General features: G+C 57.0%; 2 protein-coding genes across 2 annotated transcripts; both read right to left on the bottom strand.

Annotated features, from left to right (window-relative positions):
- Positions 1-438: 438 nt before the first annotated feature.
- Positions 439-7,674, bottom strand: ZGLP1 (zinc finger GATA like protein 1). Its single transcript, XM_090061582.1, has 6 exons — positions 7,531-7,674; positions 7,186-7,292; positions 6,726-7,133; positions 5,018-5,124; positions 3,566-3,659; positions 439-617 (listed from the first exon to the last, which is right to left on the bottom strand). Exons 1-6 carry the CDS (start codon positions 7,672-7,674, stop codon positions 482-484), a joined length of 996 nt encoding a protein of 331 aa, XP_089917708.1. The 3' UTR covers positions 439-481.
- A 1,618-nt stretch (positions 7,675-9,292) lies between these two features.
- On the bottom strand, positions 9,293-12,129 carry FDX2 (ferredoxin 2). The gene is made up of 5 exons (XM_090060208.1): positions 11,988-12,129; positions 11,227-11,287; positions 10,573-10,679; positions 10,377-10,464; positions 9,293-9,914 (listed from the first exon to the last, which is right to left on the bottom strand). Exons 1-5 carry the CDS (start codon positions 12,091-12,093, stop codon positions 9,758-9,760), a joined length of 519 nt encoding a protein of 172 aa, XP_089916334.1. The 5' UTR covers positions 12,094-12,129; the 3' UTR covers positions 9,293-9,757.
- Between the last annotated feature and the right edge of the window lie 847 nt (positions 12,130-12,976).

Below are 12,976 nucleotides of genomic sequence, written 5' to 3'. Positions count from 1 at the left end.
CTGAGGCACAGCAAGTAGTGACATGCCCAAGGTCACACAGCAAGTGGTGGCAGAGCCCACATCTCCCATGTCCAGGGCTCTCTGTAGTGGGCCAGAGAATGACAACCTGGGAAGATTTCTACAGCAATGCCACCTCTTGTAACCAAATCACAGAGTGGGAGTTCCAGCAGGGGGTGGATGCATGGGGGAAAGTGGTGTTTTCCAGGGGAAAAAAACCCATCTCTAGGCAAACTTGTGTGCATCAGGCCACTGGCTCCAGTAGAACTGCGGCACCTGAGCATTATCCAGGGACACTGCCCAGCACATTTGACCACAGCCGCTTTGCTGTTGCTGAGAATGGAGGCTTAATTCATAACTATGACCCCCAGGTCAGGCCCATGGCTTCGGCAGCACAGGGAGGAGGGAGAAAGCCCTTGACAACAAGGCTGTTGGACTTCCTCAGCCTCAGCACAATTTCAGAAGAAAAAGAAAAAGGAGGACATCACCTTTTCCTGCTGCTCGGCATAGCCACTGCCAGATGGAGCCTTTCTCCGCACTTAGGGCACCACGAGCGTAACTTTCTGTTTTTCCTCGGGATGTTCCAGCAGTGGAAACACCGGATCCGGTACTTCTTGTACCTGTGGGGAAACTGCCATGTTGCCATTTTGGGGAAAGGGTGGAGGCAAGACAAGAAAAAGACAGAAGAAGGGAAAAAATCTCTGGAAATGAGCCTCTAAGATGAGCCTGCCAGGCTTATGCAGAGCTCAACCACCACCAGCACTGAAACATGGACCCACAGCCATGAAATCCATTCAGAAAAGGAAAATTTCACAAAGACAAAACAAACACTGGTTTCCAGACCAGTGAGGCATAAAAACTTTGCTGCCGGGCAGGGGGACATCACTTAGAATTGAAGCAAAATGGGGCTGGAAAAGGTCCCCAGGCGTCCACTCTCTTCAAAGCAGACTCATCCCTCCCTGAGCCATCCCAGATCTGGGTGTGTCTAATGCATGGGGGCTGGAAGGCTGCAGCCCAGCTTCTCAGGTGCCCACAGGCTGCACCTGGCATTTGTCATAGACACCTATGATCTTCTTGGTTGGCACCATCTACACGTGTATGCACATCGCTATTTTTTTTGCACCTCAAGAGCTGGTTTCAGCATCTCTCAACCCTGAAATTCAAGGGTCTATAAAACTGTGCTGCAAACTGCTCTCAGCAGGGAGGATATTATTTATGTTTAACAAACACCTCCTGCAACTCTTGGAAGTGGCAGGTAGGAGTCTGAAACAATGAGCTTGCTGTGAGCACTTGGACTCCTTTCACTAATGCCCCCAGAAACCTAGCACGTCTTGGCTGCAGCTGTCTCCACAAGATTTGCTAGTGAGGTCTGTGCTGCCATAGTGGGAAGCTACAGTGGCCAGAGCCAGGGCAAGAGCTTGCCAGGCAAATGTGTGACAGCCCTGGTCTGAGCTCTCCTAAAGACCTGTAGAAGCAAATGCTCATGCACTGCATCAGTCTGGGGCTGAGGGATTCACATGGCTTATCATGGAATCTGAAGGAGTCATCTGACTTCATGGCTCATTGTCATCTCCCTGGTTCCTGCTAATCTCTCTCTACTCCACAGGTGTGAACAATCCACTCTCCTTTTTGTGGCCTTGATTTTCTGCTGTTCAAACTACTCTTTCTTTTGCAATGTTCCTGTCTGCGAGCCTTTCTGGTCATACCTCTATTTCACAGCCCTGAAGACCATTTTTAGCTCTAGCTAAACATTTTAACTTGGGTGTGGTCCTATTACCTCAGGTGTAGAAATGACTAGGGATGGCAAGCTATTCAATTGACCAGTCAAATATTGTCAATTGACCAGTTAATTGACTGCATATTTTTGACTAGTGAAAGATGGCAATTTTTCAAAAAAAACCCCACTTTTTGTAGTTTTCTTGACAGAAATATGTTATTTTATTGTTTTTGACACATTTCTTAATGGAAAATGTGTGCTTTTTCTGTGCATTATTGGGACCTATTGACAATTTTTTACAATGTTTGATCAATATTTGACCAGTCAAATACCCAAGCACGGAAATGATGTATTGGCAGTATTGATGCAAAGTATTGGAGGTACTGTCAAGACGCACAAGAAGGCTAGTTTTTGTTTTATGAATCTGAATAAGAGACATTCATGTAACTATAATAACTCCAGGACTAATGAGACAATATCCGCTGATTACATTTTACCTAGTTTTGTTTTTTGAAAACTTTACAGATATTCTAGCTAATTAGTGCATGTTCCAGTAGCTGGATCCTAAACTGAATTATACAGTGCCAACCACCCTAACATATTAGTGAAGCATCTGGTTTTGCTTTAACTGGAGAAAAGTGTGCATGTTCATAGATTCATAGATGTTTGGGTTGGAAGAGACCTTAGCTGGTCATGGAGTCCAACCCCCTGCCCTGGGCAGGAAAGAGTGCTGGGGTCAGATGACCCCAGCCAAATGCATGTCCAGTCTCCTCTTAAAGATGCCTAAGGTAAGAAGCCGACTCCAGATTTTGGCAACCCTTACCATGAAGAAGTTCTTTTTGATGTCTAAGTTAAATCTGCTCTCCATCAGTTTGTGGCCATTGTTCCTAGCTACTCAAAGAGGTGCTCTGGTAAACAGAGCATCTCCTACACCCCCTTGATGAATTTGTAGGAGACCACAAGATCATCTCTCAACCTTCTCTTGTGGAGGCTGAAGAGATCCAGGGCCCTCAATCTCTCCTCATAGGGCTTTGCCTGCAGGCCTATAACCATATGAGTGGCCCTCCTCTGGACCCTCTTGAGGTTGCCCACATCCCTCTTGAAGTGTGGCACCCAAAACTGGATGCAGTACTTCAACTGCAGCCTGACCAATGTCTCATACAGGGGGAAGTATCACCTCCTTGGACCTGTTTGTCATGCACCTGCTAATGCATGATAAAGTGCAGTTAGCTTCACTTATCACTTTGTCACACTGACAACTCATGTTCATCTTGGAGTCAACAGTGATTTTCTGCTGCTGTGCTGCTGAGAAGGTCTTCCCCCAGCCTGTAAACATGCTGGTTATTCCTTCTCCCTAGGTGCAGCACCTTGCATTTGTCCTTATTGAACTGCATCCTATTCTGTTCTGCCTACTTTCCCAACATATCCAGATCCACCTAGATTTGTTCCCTACCCTCTGGCGTGTTAACTTTACCCCATAATTTGGTATCATCTGTGAATTTGGACAGAGTGCTTTCCACACCCCCATCCAAGTCACTGATGAAGACATTGAACAGCACCTGTCCAAGGACTAAGCCTTGTGGGCTGTGTTGTTAGATGTGCCACCCATCTTCACTCCCCTTTTCAAAATCCTAGATCTGTCCATGGTAAATGGTTTCCTGTCCCAGTGCTGGATGGGATGAGCCTGTGGTACCCTGCAGCCCTGGGACACCAGCGCTGTGTCCACGGAAGCCACAGGGCACTGGGCCCTCAAAGCCTAGTCACTTAAATTAGTACCTTAATCTGGATTAAGACCCCTGTCCTCCTCCCACACAATCAGAGGTTGGGGTGACTCACTGTCCCCCCAGGTACCTGATGCCACAAGCATTACAAAGCGGGGTCCCATCCTCTGCAATTCTCCACAGAGGTGTCTTCTGCGTCTTGCAGGAAGCACAGCACTTGCCCCCTGAAGGAAGAGAGGAAGTGCTGAACCCAGGCTGCCCTGTGGCTGTGCTGTAGCAATCCAGCCAGACCAGGTGCTGCCATCTCCCCAGACCAACCTCCCACCTGGTCCCCTGGCACAGAGCCCCATCACCTGTCTCTGGCTAAAGGCCTCTTCCAGAAAAAGCCTCCAGTCCAGGCCTGGAAGAATGAAAAAGTGAGGACTTGGCTTCTGGCCGCAGCTGTCCCAGTAGCCAATTGCCCTCCTTGGTAACGATGGATACCTCACTTCCAACCCGCGTTCTATCCTCACAAGGGAAGGCAACAGTTTGCTTTCGAGGTTGTTCGCTGGGTGAGCCTGAAGAAGTGGTACCTAATAGACCAGTGATTCCCGGTCCCGGTAGGGCAGTGCCTTTGGTTGCCTTGAGATCTTTTCAAGGGTGCTGTGGGAGGTGGAGGAGCATGCCATGGTAGCATGGTGAAGTGTGCAAACCAGATTCCACAGGGGAGCCCAGAGATTTCAAAGACTCCATTATGTTAAAACCTGTCTGACCTGTCAGGGTCTACCTGAGTTCTTTGCAACAGAAAAATTGCTCTAGGATTTTCTGGAGTCAAAAACAGTGTAAAATAAGAGCAGGGATTTTTCAAGAGGAGCCCGGAGTCTACCAAGGTTGAGAACTACTGCTGTGGATTAACAGTAATGAATGCCTCTGCAACAGTTAGTCCCTCAGGTGCCCCTGCCCTGCCTTTGTGTCATTTGTGCTCCCAGACACAGAGCAAAACAACGCAGGGTGGTAGCAAAGAGGCAGCTGCAACTTTGCCCCATTCCATTCCCCCCAGGTCAGCTGCCTCTCTGAAATGAAGGAGGGCACCACAGCATGGGGCTACCCACCTAGCATCAAGCCTGGGGGTCTCACCCCTTTCAGCCTCCAGACTCTTATTTGTGACTTCCCTGAAGGCAGCAGCACCCTAGTTTTAAAAAAACAAAACAAAACAAAACAAAAAAAACAACTTCACCTGCTTCCTAACTATGGAAAAATCCTACCTAGAGCCATTCACAGAGCAGCAAAGCACTTGGACAGGCACCAGCAGGGCCTGTGGATTCCTCCTGGAAATTGCTGGGCTTATCTGGGGAAGGTGGTGCAAGGTTTGCATCCCTAACAGTGCTAGTACTGTGTGGCACCCTTAAAATGATCCTGTGTCTCTCCGATTGAGAACTTGTGCTCCAGCTCACTGACAGGCCACATGGGTCATGTCTGAAGGCTGGGAGGGGACTGGCAGGGGATACAGACCTCATGTAGGATTGTGGGGTGGGGGACAGGACTGTTTCACCCAGATACTGGCCCACTCTCCCCGTGACAGATGCCCTGAAATGCAACCTACTCTGTGCTGACAGGGAGTCCGGCTCATCCTCAGAGCTGAGTTCCCTTGATAGGCAGAGCTGCTTAATGAGATTAGCTCGGTGGCCTCTTTTCCTCCAACGCGCTGGGCTGGGAACAGAGAAGATCGAGTAAGTCTCACTGGCATCAGGCATTGCTTCAAACCCAAGGCAGTGACAAAATACCTGCAGCCAAACATGGCTTTAAAACAGGCCTCCCAAGCAGAGAAAACAAGTCATCAGCAATTGAGAGGAAGCTTCCCTACCTCCCTGCTTCCTCCCAACCACACATGCACATGCTCCCAGACCTGACCACAGGTCAAGGGGCCATATAGGCATGGCACAGCAGAAGCAGGTTGGGTCCGTAGTGCACCATGCTTAGGCGCTGGTCCCTCCAGGGGAAGAAGCCAGGTAAGTGGCAGCCAGCAGGTGCTGCCCCGTGGATTCCCAGTCCCTGGAGGTCTGGTTTCAGGCCTGGAGTCTGGCATTCCTCCTGCCATTCTTCTGTCAGTCTCTGGCCAGCCACAGCTGTGCCTGGTCCCTCCAGTTCCCTTTGCCAGTGTCAGGTCCACTGTGGCATTCCCTGGCAGGGAGCTTTCCAGCTGTTTTCTCCCCTTCTCTGCTCTCCTGGTCTGTGCATTGTTCTGTACTTGTCCTAGGAGCTTCCCTGAGCCTATGCTGGGGAAGGTGGCTGAGAAACCCATCAACAAATAAATAAATAAATGCCCTTTGCCTTCAAAGAACAAGTGGTTCCTCAGTTCCAGGCTGAGCCTGGTGAGGGCAAATTGGCTGCCAGCTGCCACGACACCCAGGGGAAAGCCTCCATGCCCTGCCTGCAGGAAGCCAAGTGCAAGAGCTCTTCTGGGAGGCACTCCAGCAAGGCAAACTCCTGCTCTCAGGCTACTGCTGGGCTCCTTCACTGCCCCCCAAAGCCCCACAAGGCACTTGGGCTGCACTCTGAGCCAGTCTGCCCTCCAAGGTGCCACCAGGGACCAGTGCAAGGTGCAAGCCCCCAAAGACCCACCCCTCAGCCCAGTCCAAGCACAGTGGGTGCAGGAGGTGGAGGGAGAACTCAGCCAAGGGAGGGATGGATGGATGGACACACACTCACACACAGGGTAAAGGAGAAGCAGTCTTGCACAAGGAGCCCTGTCTGCTCCCACCAGTACCTGGACCCTAGTTGGATCCCTACTCTGTGACCAGGGTGGGGGGAGGGAGAGAGAGACACACAGACAAACAGGTACATAAAGGGATGGACAGGCAGACACCCAGGTGTGAGGGGTTGGGCAGACAGACAGATGTGTAAGGGAATGGACTGAATGGATCCCTGCTCCACTAACAAAAGGGGTGCAGAGAGAGGAGAAAAAAAATGCTTAAGAGAATGGGCAGGCAGACGGACAGGTATGTAAGGGGTCTGAGGTAACAGATGCCCAAGGCAATGGCTGGGCAGGCAGACAAGGGTGTGAGGGAATGGACCGACTGAATTCTTGCTCCACTGTCAAGGGGGTGGAGGGTCTGAGACAGACAGGCAGACAAATGCTTAAGGGAACGGTCAGACAGGCAAGTGTAAGGGGATGGGCAGGCGAACGTGTGAAGGGGCCTGAGGTAACAGCCAGACGAGGCCTAGGGAATGGAGAGGCAGGTGGAGGGGTGTGAGGGGAGGGAGGCAGGTGTGTCAGGGGCCGGAGACAGGCGCGGCCAGGCGGGCAGTACCTGCTGAACCGCGGGCGGATGAGGAGCGCGGGGCCGGCGGGGCCCAGGCGGAGCCGCATGCGGAGCGTCACCCCGCAGAACGAGGGGTCGCGGGGGTCAGCGCCGCGCCGCGGTCGGGGCTGCTTGCGGGGGACGCGCCGGCCGGCCGCGGGCCCGGGGCCCGGCTCGGCGCCCAGGCGGCGGCACTGCAGGCTGATGAGGCGCAGCGCCTCCATGGCGCCGCGGACCGGGCGGTGCTCGGCGCTGCGCCCCGACGGCCCCGATCCCGCCGCCGGCCCGGGCGGGGGCTGGCACGGGCCGGGCGCGGGGGGCAGGCGCCGGGCCGACTCCCGCAGGAAGCGCAGCGCGCCGCCGTCGGGGGCCGCCGGGCCCGAGGCCGCGGCGATGGGCGGCGGCGGCGGCGGGCGCCTGCGGGGAGACGACACGCGTCACGGGCCCCTCAGGGGAGCCACCCACCCACCGCACCCCCGCCCCGGCCGATGACAGCGGCGGCAGAGGCTCGCGGGGATCCGGATCTGACCCGCGCCCCTTGGGCGGGCCAGGGTGGCGCAGGGGCCGGATTCCTCCCTGCTCGGAGCAGCGTCGGGGCCTGATCCTGACTGACACCCCTCCCTCCCCGTCCCCCGGGAACAGGAGCACGGGTCTGATCGAGATTGAACACCCCCCTCCCGCCGGGAACAGGAGCACGGGGCTGGTCCGGATTGACCTCCCTCAACCCCGGGAACAGGAGCACGGGGCTGATCTGGGTTGAGTCCCCCTCCCTCGCGCTGATCTGGACCCCGCCATGCCGCCTGCTAGGCCTGACCTGGGTCCCCCCGCCGAGCTGGGCGGGGCCGGGGGGGGGGGCGGGAGCCAGGCTCCAGGGCTCCGGCTCCAGGCAGAGCAGCTGCTGCAGGACGGAGAAGTCCGGAGGGGAGCCGTCGAGGAAAAGCTCCCAGGAGGGCTCCATCCTGGGGAGCCGGGCGCGACACCCAGCTGGGCCCCGGACAGGGGCGGGGGACGATAGGCCGGAGGCGGGGGCCTTAACCCGGCACACCTGGGCAGCCGGTGCCGCGGCCATAAGGAGCCGCAAGGAATGGCACAGCCTCTGGCCCTGGGATGTTGCCCTCGCCCTGCAGCCACTGCCCCGGGCACCACCATGTAAGGGTGAATCTCATCTAGATTGGGAGCAGCAAGGGGATTCCCCCCTCATCACTGGGAGCAGGCAGGGGGGCTTGGGACAAGCCCAGGAGACTAGCTGGGGCCCTGCCCGGCTCTTGGGTGCCTGTGGAGGTGTCCTGCCAGCACTGGCTTCCCAGGACCACATAAGTGGAAGTCCATTGTCTCACCCCAGCCCCGCAGCAGGGGTGGGGGGAGAAAGACTGGAGGGAATCTGGGCAGAGGAGGCAGCTGGGGTGGGTTCCAGACTTCCTCCCTCCCACCTACCTCTGAGCCCCATCCTGACTGGCATCCAAGGCTCAGGTCTTGCCCTGGCAGCTGTAAGCAACCTGGGCTTTGTTGGGAGGCTTCCTTGTGCACCTCAGGACCTGCCTCAGTTTCCCTGATTGCCTTCTTCCCTTGAGGAAAAGATGAACCAGCACCTGGGAGACTGTCTGAGCTCCTGAGTACCTACTAGGTGCTGAGACCCCAGGGGAGGAGCCATGTAACACTAGCAAATCCCCACACCTGTTTCCTAGGGGAGGTTTCCAGCCAAGATACAACCTTCTACCCTGCTGTAGGTCCCTGGAGGCAGAAGTGAAGTTATTCTCATTTCTCTGCAGTCGGATACAGCATAGAAGCCGAACACTGGGGCTCTCTCACAGGAAGGGGGTCTTGGTGTAAGCAGGGCGGGGGGGCTCTGGTCTAATGAAGTGGAGAAACACAGGCCTAAGGGCTTCATCTGTGTGTAATTGGCCTGGGCTGACCCCATTAGCAAGCTCCAGACAAACACCTGCTGGGACCAGCCTAGCCTCAGAAGATGGGATGCTCCAGTGCCCTAAAGAGGCAGACACCCAGAGACAGGACCGTGTAGAGCAGTGAGTGTGGGGCAGCTGCTTTCCTGGTGGAGGAGGCTGGAGCCTAGGGTCCATGGAGGTTCTGTGCCTGCTTTGGCTCCAGCCGCACTGCACCCCCTAGGCAGAGAAGGCCCCTTTCCAGCAACTGAGCCAGAATGGGAGTGGGGGGAGTTCTCTGTGGGGCTGGGAATCATGTTAAAGCTGGCCTGGACTCAAAGTGGGGGGTACTCAAGACAGGGAGGGCCTCCCACCCCAATGCTCCTCTTCCTGGAAGGTGTCATGAGTTACAGGCACTAGGGGCACTCCCAGCATAGAACCTCTTTGTGAAGACCAAGCCCTAGGCAGGGGTCCTTTGCTCACTGGTACTGTGGAACAGCCTCTGGGGAGGGGGTGGCTTACAGCTTGAGACAGGAAGTGTTGGCAGCAGGGGCCACCTGCAGCATGCAGGAGGCATCGCTAGATGCCCAGGTCCTGATGCCCACATGCACAGCTCTGTCCCACTACTGCAAACCCACCCCAGCCTCATGTGGTGGTGGGAGGGGGGTGCCTCTGCACTCCCTGCTGCCCAGGCAGGGCTGGCAATGAAGAGTCCATATGTCATGCTCTGCAAACACCAGCTTTATTGTGCAGGAGGGCTGCAGCCCTCATGCTCAGGTCCAGCCTGAGCTGCAGGCACTAAGGGAGCGATAGCAAAGGGCCCCAAATGGCTGAGAAGCAGCAAGTGCTGCCTGCCAGCACCCCACATCCAGCCAGCCAGCCCCGGGCTGGGCGTCTCTCCCTGCCTCGGCTCCACAGTTCCCTTCCAGACACCCCTTGGTGTGTGGGGGAGGGGGGGACCCTCTAGAATCACTGCAGGCCTGCTAGCTGGGGCTCTGCTGCCCCACTCCCCAGCCACTCTCTGGGCAGCTTGGACCCTTTAGCCCCTGAAGTACCAGAGTGGAAACCCCCATGGAGTCAGTCCTCCATTGAGCAGCACCTTCCCACCAGGGCTTCACTACAGCCTAGCCACAGGGACCAAAGCGGAGGCCCCCTCCACCTTCAGTGGGGTTTGGGAACATGGCCATCCACGTAGAAGTTCCTGGTGATCTTGGGCAGGGTGAACTCTGCTCCCTCCAGCTCCGGGGTGAGGATGATCTGGCAGCCCAGGCGGGAGTTCTCTTGCAGCAGCGGGGCCATGTCCAACATGTCCTCCTCCCTGTGGGGGCGAGAAGGGTTGCTTCTGCATCTTTCCCACCCAGGGAAGGTAGGGAAGCTCCTCCTGGCTGCTGGGACAGAGGCATTTTGGGGTGTGCAGCAGTGGGGAGGATAGGAAGGGGCCTATATTCATCAGGGTCTGGCCAGCACTTGGCATGACGGAGGCTCCCATTTCTGGTCCCAGCTGCAAGAGTGGGGCATGGTGAAAGCTACAGCCTGCAGGAGCCCCTGGAGCACCCAGCTCCTGTTCGTGATGCCCCATGGAGGAAGGGGATACCCTGGCTGAACACAGCCAGCTGTGGGGGGAGGACATTACCTGGCTCCTAACACTCATGCTGGGGGTGTTGCCAGCCTGGAATCCTCTTTTCCTCCTGCCAGGCTTGGAGCCCACAGAGGGAACAGGGGGAAACTGGGGTGGTAGGGGGAAGGACACCAGCTGGACTGTGGGTACAAGGGCCATTACCTCTCATCAGGGTTCGGCAGTTTGTCCACAAAGGCCTCTTTCACATAGACATGGCAAGTGGAGCAGGCCAGGGAGGCTTCACAGGCACCTGGGGGGGCAAAGTAGGGTTCACCCAGGGAACCTTGCACCCAGAAGAGGAGGAGGCTGGAGTCACCTGCCTCCCTGCCCTGCTGCGGGGTCAGAATGGGTCACTCACCTTCCAGTTCAATGCCATGCCTCTGTGCCAGGTGCAGCACATTGTCTCCCACACGGCCCTGCACGGGGATGCGGTGCCCGGAGCGGTCGATGAACACCACATTCACCCTAGAACAAAAGACAGGAGCATCAGGGGAGTGGGACCAGGCTTGGGACTTCTTGCCAGCAGCAGGCACTGGCAATCGCTGCCTTTGGGGCTATGGGGAAAGGAAGGGCCCCACATGGGGGTGGCCTGGACACAGGAAAGCTAGATAAGAGTCCAAGCAGCAGGGCTCAGCTTGGGTGTCAGTGCCTTGCACTTCCCCTGGGGCTGGGAGACCTGCCCAGACTGACTGCAGGGTGGCTCTCGCGCTCAGCAGCACCTAACTTCCAAGAGCCAAAGTCAGTTGTACTCTGCATGGGAGAAGCCACCAAGGGACGGCTGTGCCCAGGGCCAGCAGAAGAACCCAGGTGTCCCCAACCCTCACCCCTCCTATCCTGTGTAAACAGCAGAAGGATTGGGGGCAGGGACAGCCCGTAGGGGCTGGGAGGAAAGCAGAGGTCCCTCAGCTCTGCCAGGCTCCTGACTAGCCCCAGACCACTTGGACCTCCCTCCCCCTCCAGGATGGCTGCAAAGGGGCCATGGGTGTGGCTCTACCAGGGTCCTGGTACTCACAGGGCACCCACAGTCTTGGCTGGGCAGGGCTCCTCCTCCTGTGCCTGGCTCTGGGATGGTCCTGGGGAAGACACTGCTGTTAACCCCATGTCTCCCACAGAGGCTTTATCCTCAGGAGGATTCTGTCTCACCAGTTCCATCAGCCCCTCCCAGCACAGGACTAGGTGGGAGGGGTTGAGGAGCCAGCTGGTTCCTTTCACTTTCGCTCTCAGATATTGTTTACATGAAGCAGTCTGGAACTGCTCCCCCAGCCAAGGGAGCGAGCTCTACCTGCCAAGGGCCTCTAGCCCCCCCACTCTCAGGGGGGACTCAACCCTCCCCTCAGCAGTCCTGTCTGCTCCTGGGGTCCACCCACACCCCATTTCCAGGGGTATCAGGTCCCCCAGCCCCCACTCTCCTGGCCTGTCCCAACTACACAAGACCCCCTAGATATTTCTCTCCATGACAGTGAGCCCTGCCCCACTGCCATCTCTGTGGAGACCAGGGACCCAACCCCAACTCCCTCACCTGGCCCTTCCCATCTCCATGGAAACCAGGTCCCCCTATCCCTCCATCTCCACAACAAGATCTACCCCCACCCTGCCTCCATCTACATGGATACGAGGTGCCCCGCCCCCAAGATTACTCCTCCTCTGGCTCCTTCCATCTCCAGGTCCCCCCACACCCCTGTCTCTCCTTGGAGACAGGTCCCCCACCTTCGTCTCCCGGGAGACCATATCCCCCCACAGCCTGGTCTCCATGGCGACGACCCCCGCGCTCACCCGCCACGCGGAAGCCCCGGACAGGGCCCAGCCGCAGCCCCCGGCTCGCGCTGCGCAGCAGCCGCCGCGTGACACCCACACTGCCCCCCACCATGGAGGCCGCCATGACGGGCGTCACGTGACTCGCGCTGCGGAGGTCAAGGGGGTCACCGGCAGTCGCTACTTCCGGGCGGGGAGCCAATCGGGGCGGAGCCGAGAGGGGCACCTAAGACAGGAAGCGAAGCCTCGAAACATGGGGGCGGGGTATAAGGGCATCGGGGGCACCCAGGGGTGGTAGATGGGGCAGGGCCTGTGGGGCATTTGAGGGTGGCAGCACCCCCTCCCCCCTTTCTGGGAGGCACCAAGGGGTATTTTATAAACTGCCCCCTCCACCCGAGGGGTTGGACGGAGCAATGGCAGGGATGGGGGCAAGGCAGAAACAGTACCACTGCTCCCCAGGGGCAGAGGTAGACCAGGCACCAGCACCCCACCCCACCCCTGCCAGCAGCCCAGGTGCTAGCTTACATGAGCAACCACTCACTTTTAAAAAGTTAGTGTGGAAGGTGCAACTGCCCCGGCTGCTCCCAGCTGAATGCCTCAGAGCTTGGGGGATGGTACTCAGCTCCCTGCAGCATCAAGGGGCAAAGCCAGGCCCTCGGCTGTCTGCTTTTCTCTGGAGACGGGGGTTGGAGTAACACCAGGTCCTAGGGGCCCCAGCACTCAGCTCAGACTGCAGCTCGCAGGCAGGAACACTGCAGCTGAGCTGTGGGCTCCAGGCTCAGGGCAGGGGCCCAGGAGAAAGCTCAAAGCTCCAGTGCAGAGGGAGAGTAGATGAGCTGCTGGCCTTTCCTGACCTGTAATTCTATAGAGCCCAGGTCTCAGCAGGCCTTGGCCAGTGCTCACAGCAGCTGTACCATGTGCCCCCATTTCTGCCTCCCCAATGAGGACAGCAAAACTCAGACACACTCAGGATGGAACGACTGTGCCTTTCTGTGGTATGAAGGGATCCC

This window comes from Crocodylus siamensis, chromosome 8, assembly GCF_052110815.1.
Source record: "Crocodylus siamensis isolate JL-2025a chromosome 8, ASM5211081v1, whole genome shotgun sequence".
NCBI lineage: Eukaryota > Metazoa > Chordata > Crocodylia > Crocodylidae > Crocodylus > Crocodylus siamensis.
The sequence above is the reverse complement of the archived record's forward strand: the minus strand, read 5'-3'. Positions and strand labels throughout refer to the sequence as shown.

Excerpts from the sequence above, each read along its gene's own strand:
- ZGLP1 (XM_090061582.1), bottom strand. The coding sequence starts at position 7,674 with ATGGAGCCCTCCTGGGAGCTTTTCCTCGACGGCTCCCCTCCGGACTTC. Across the intron at positions 7,134-7,185 it reads TCGGCCGGGGCGGGGGTGCG|GCGCCCGCCGCCGCCGCCGC; the intron begins GTGGGTGGGTGG and ends GTCTCCCCGCAG. Across the intron at positions 3,660-5,017 it reads GGACTCCCTGTCAGCACAGA|GGGGCAAGTGCTGTGCTTCC; the intron begins GTAGGTTGCATT and ends CTCTTCCTTCAG.
- FDX2 (XM_090060208.1), bottom strand. The coding sequence starts at position 12,093 with ATGGCGGCCTCCATGGTGGGGGGCAGTGTGGGTGTCACGCGGCGGCTG. Across the intron at positions 11,288-11,987 it reads CCGGGGCTTCCGCGTGGCGG|GACCATCCCAGAGCCAGGCA; the intron begins GTGAGCGCGGGG and ends TGTCTTCCCCAG. Across the intron at positions 9,915-10,376 it reads CTGCCGAACCCTGATGAGAG|GGAGGAGGACATGTTGGACA; the intron begins GTAATGGCCCTT and ends TCGCCCCCACAG.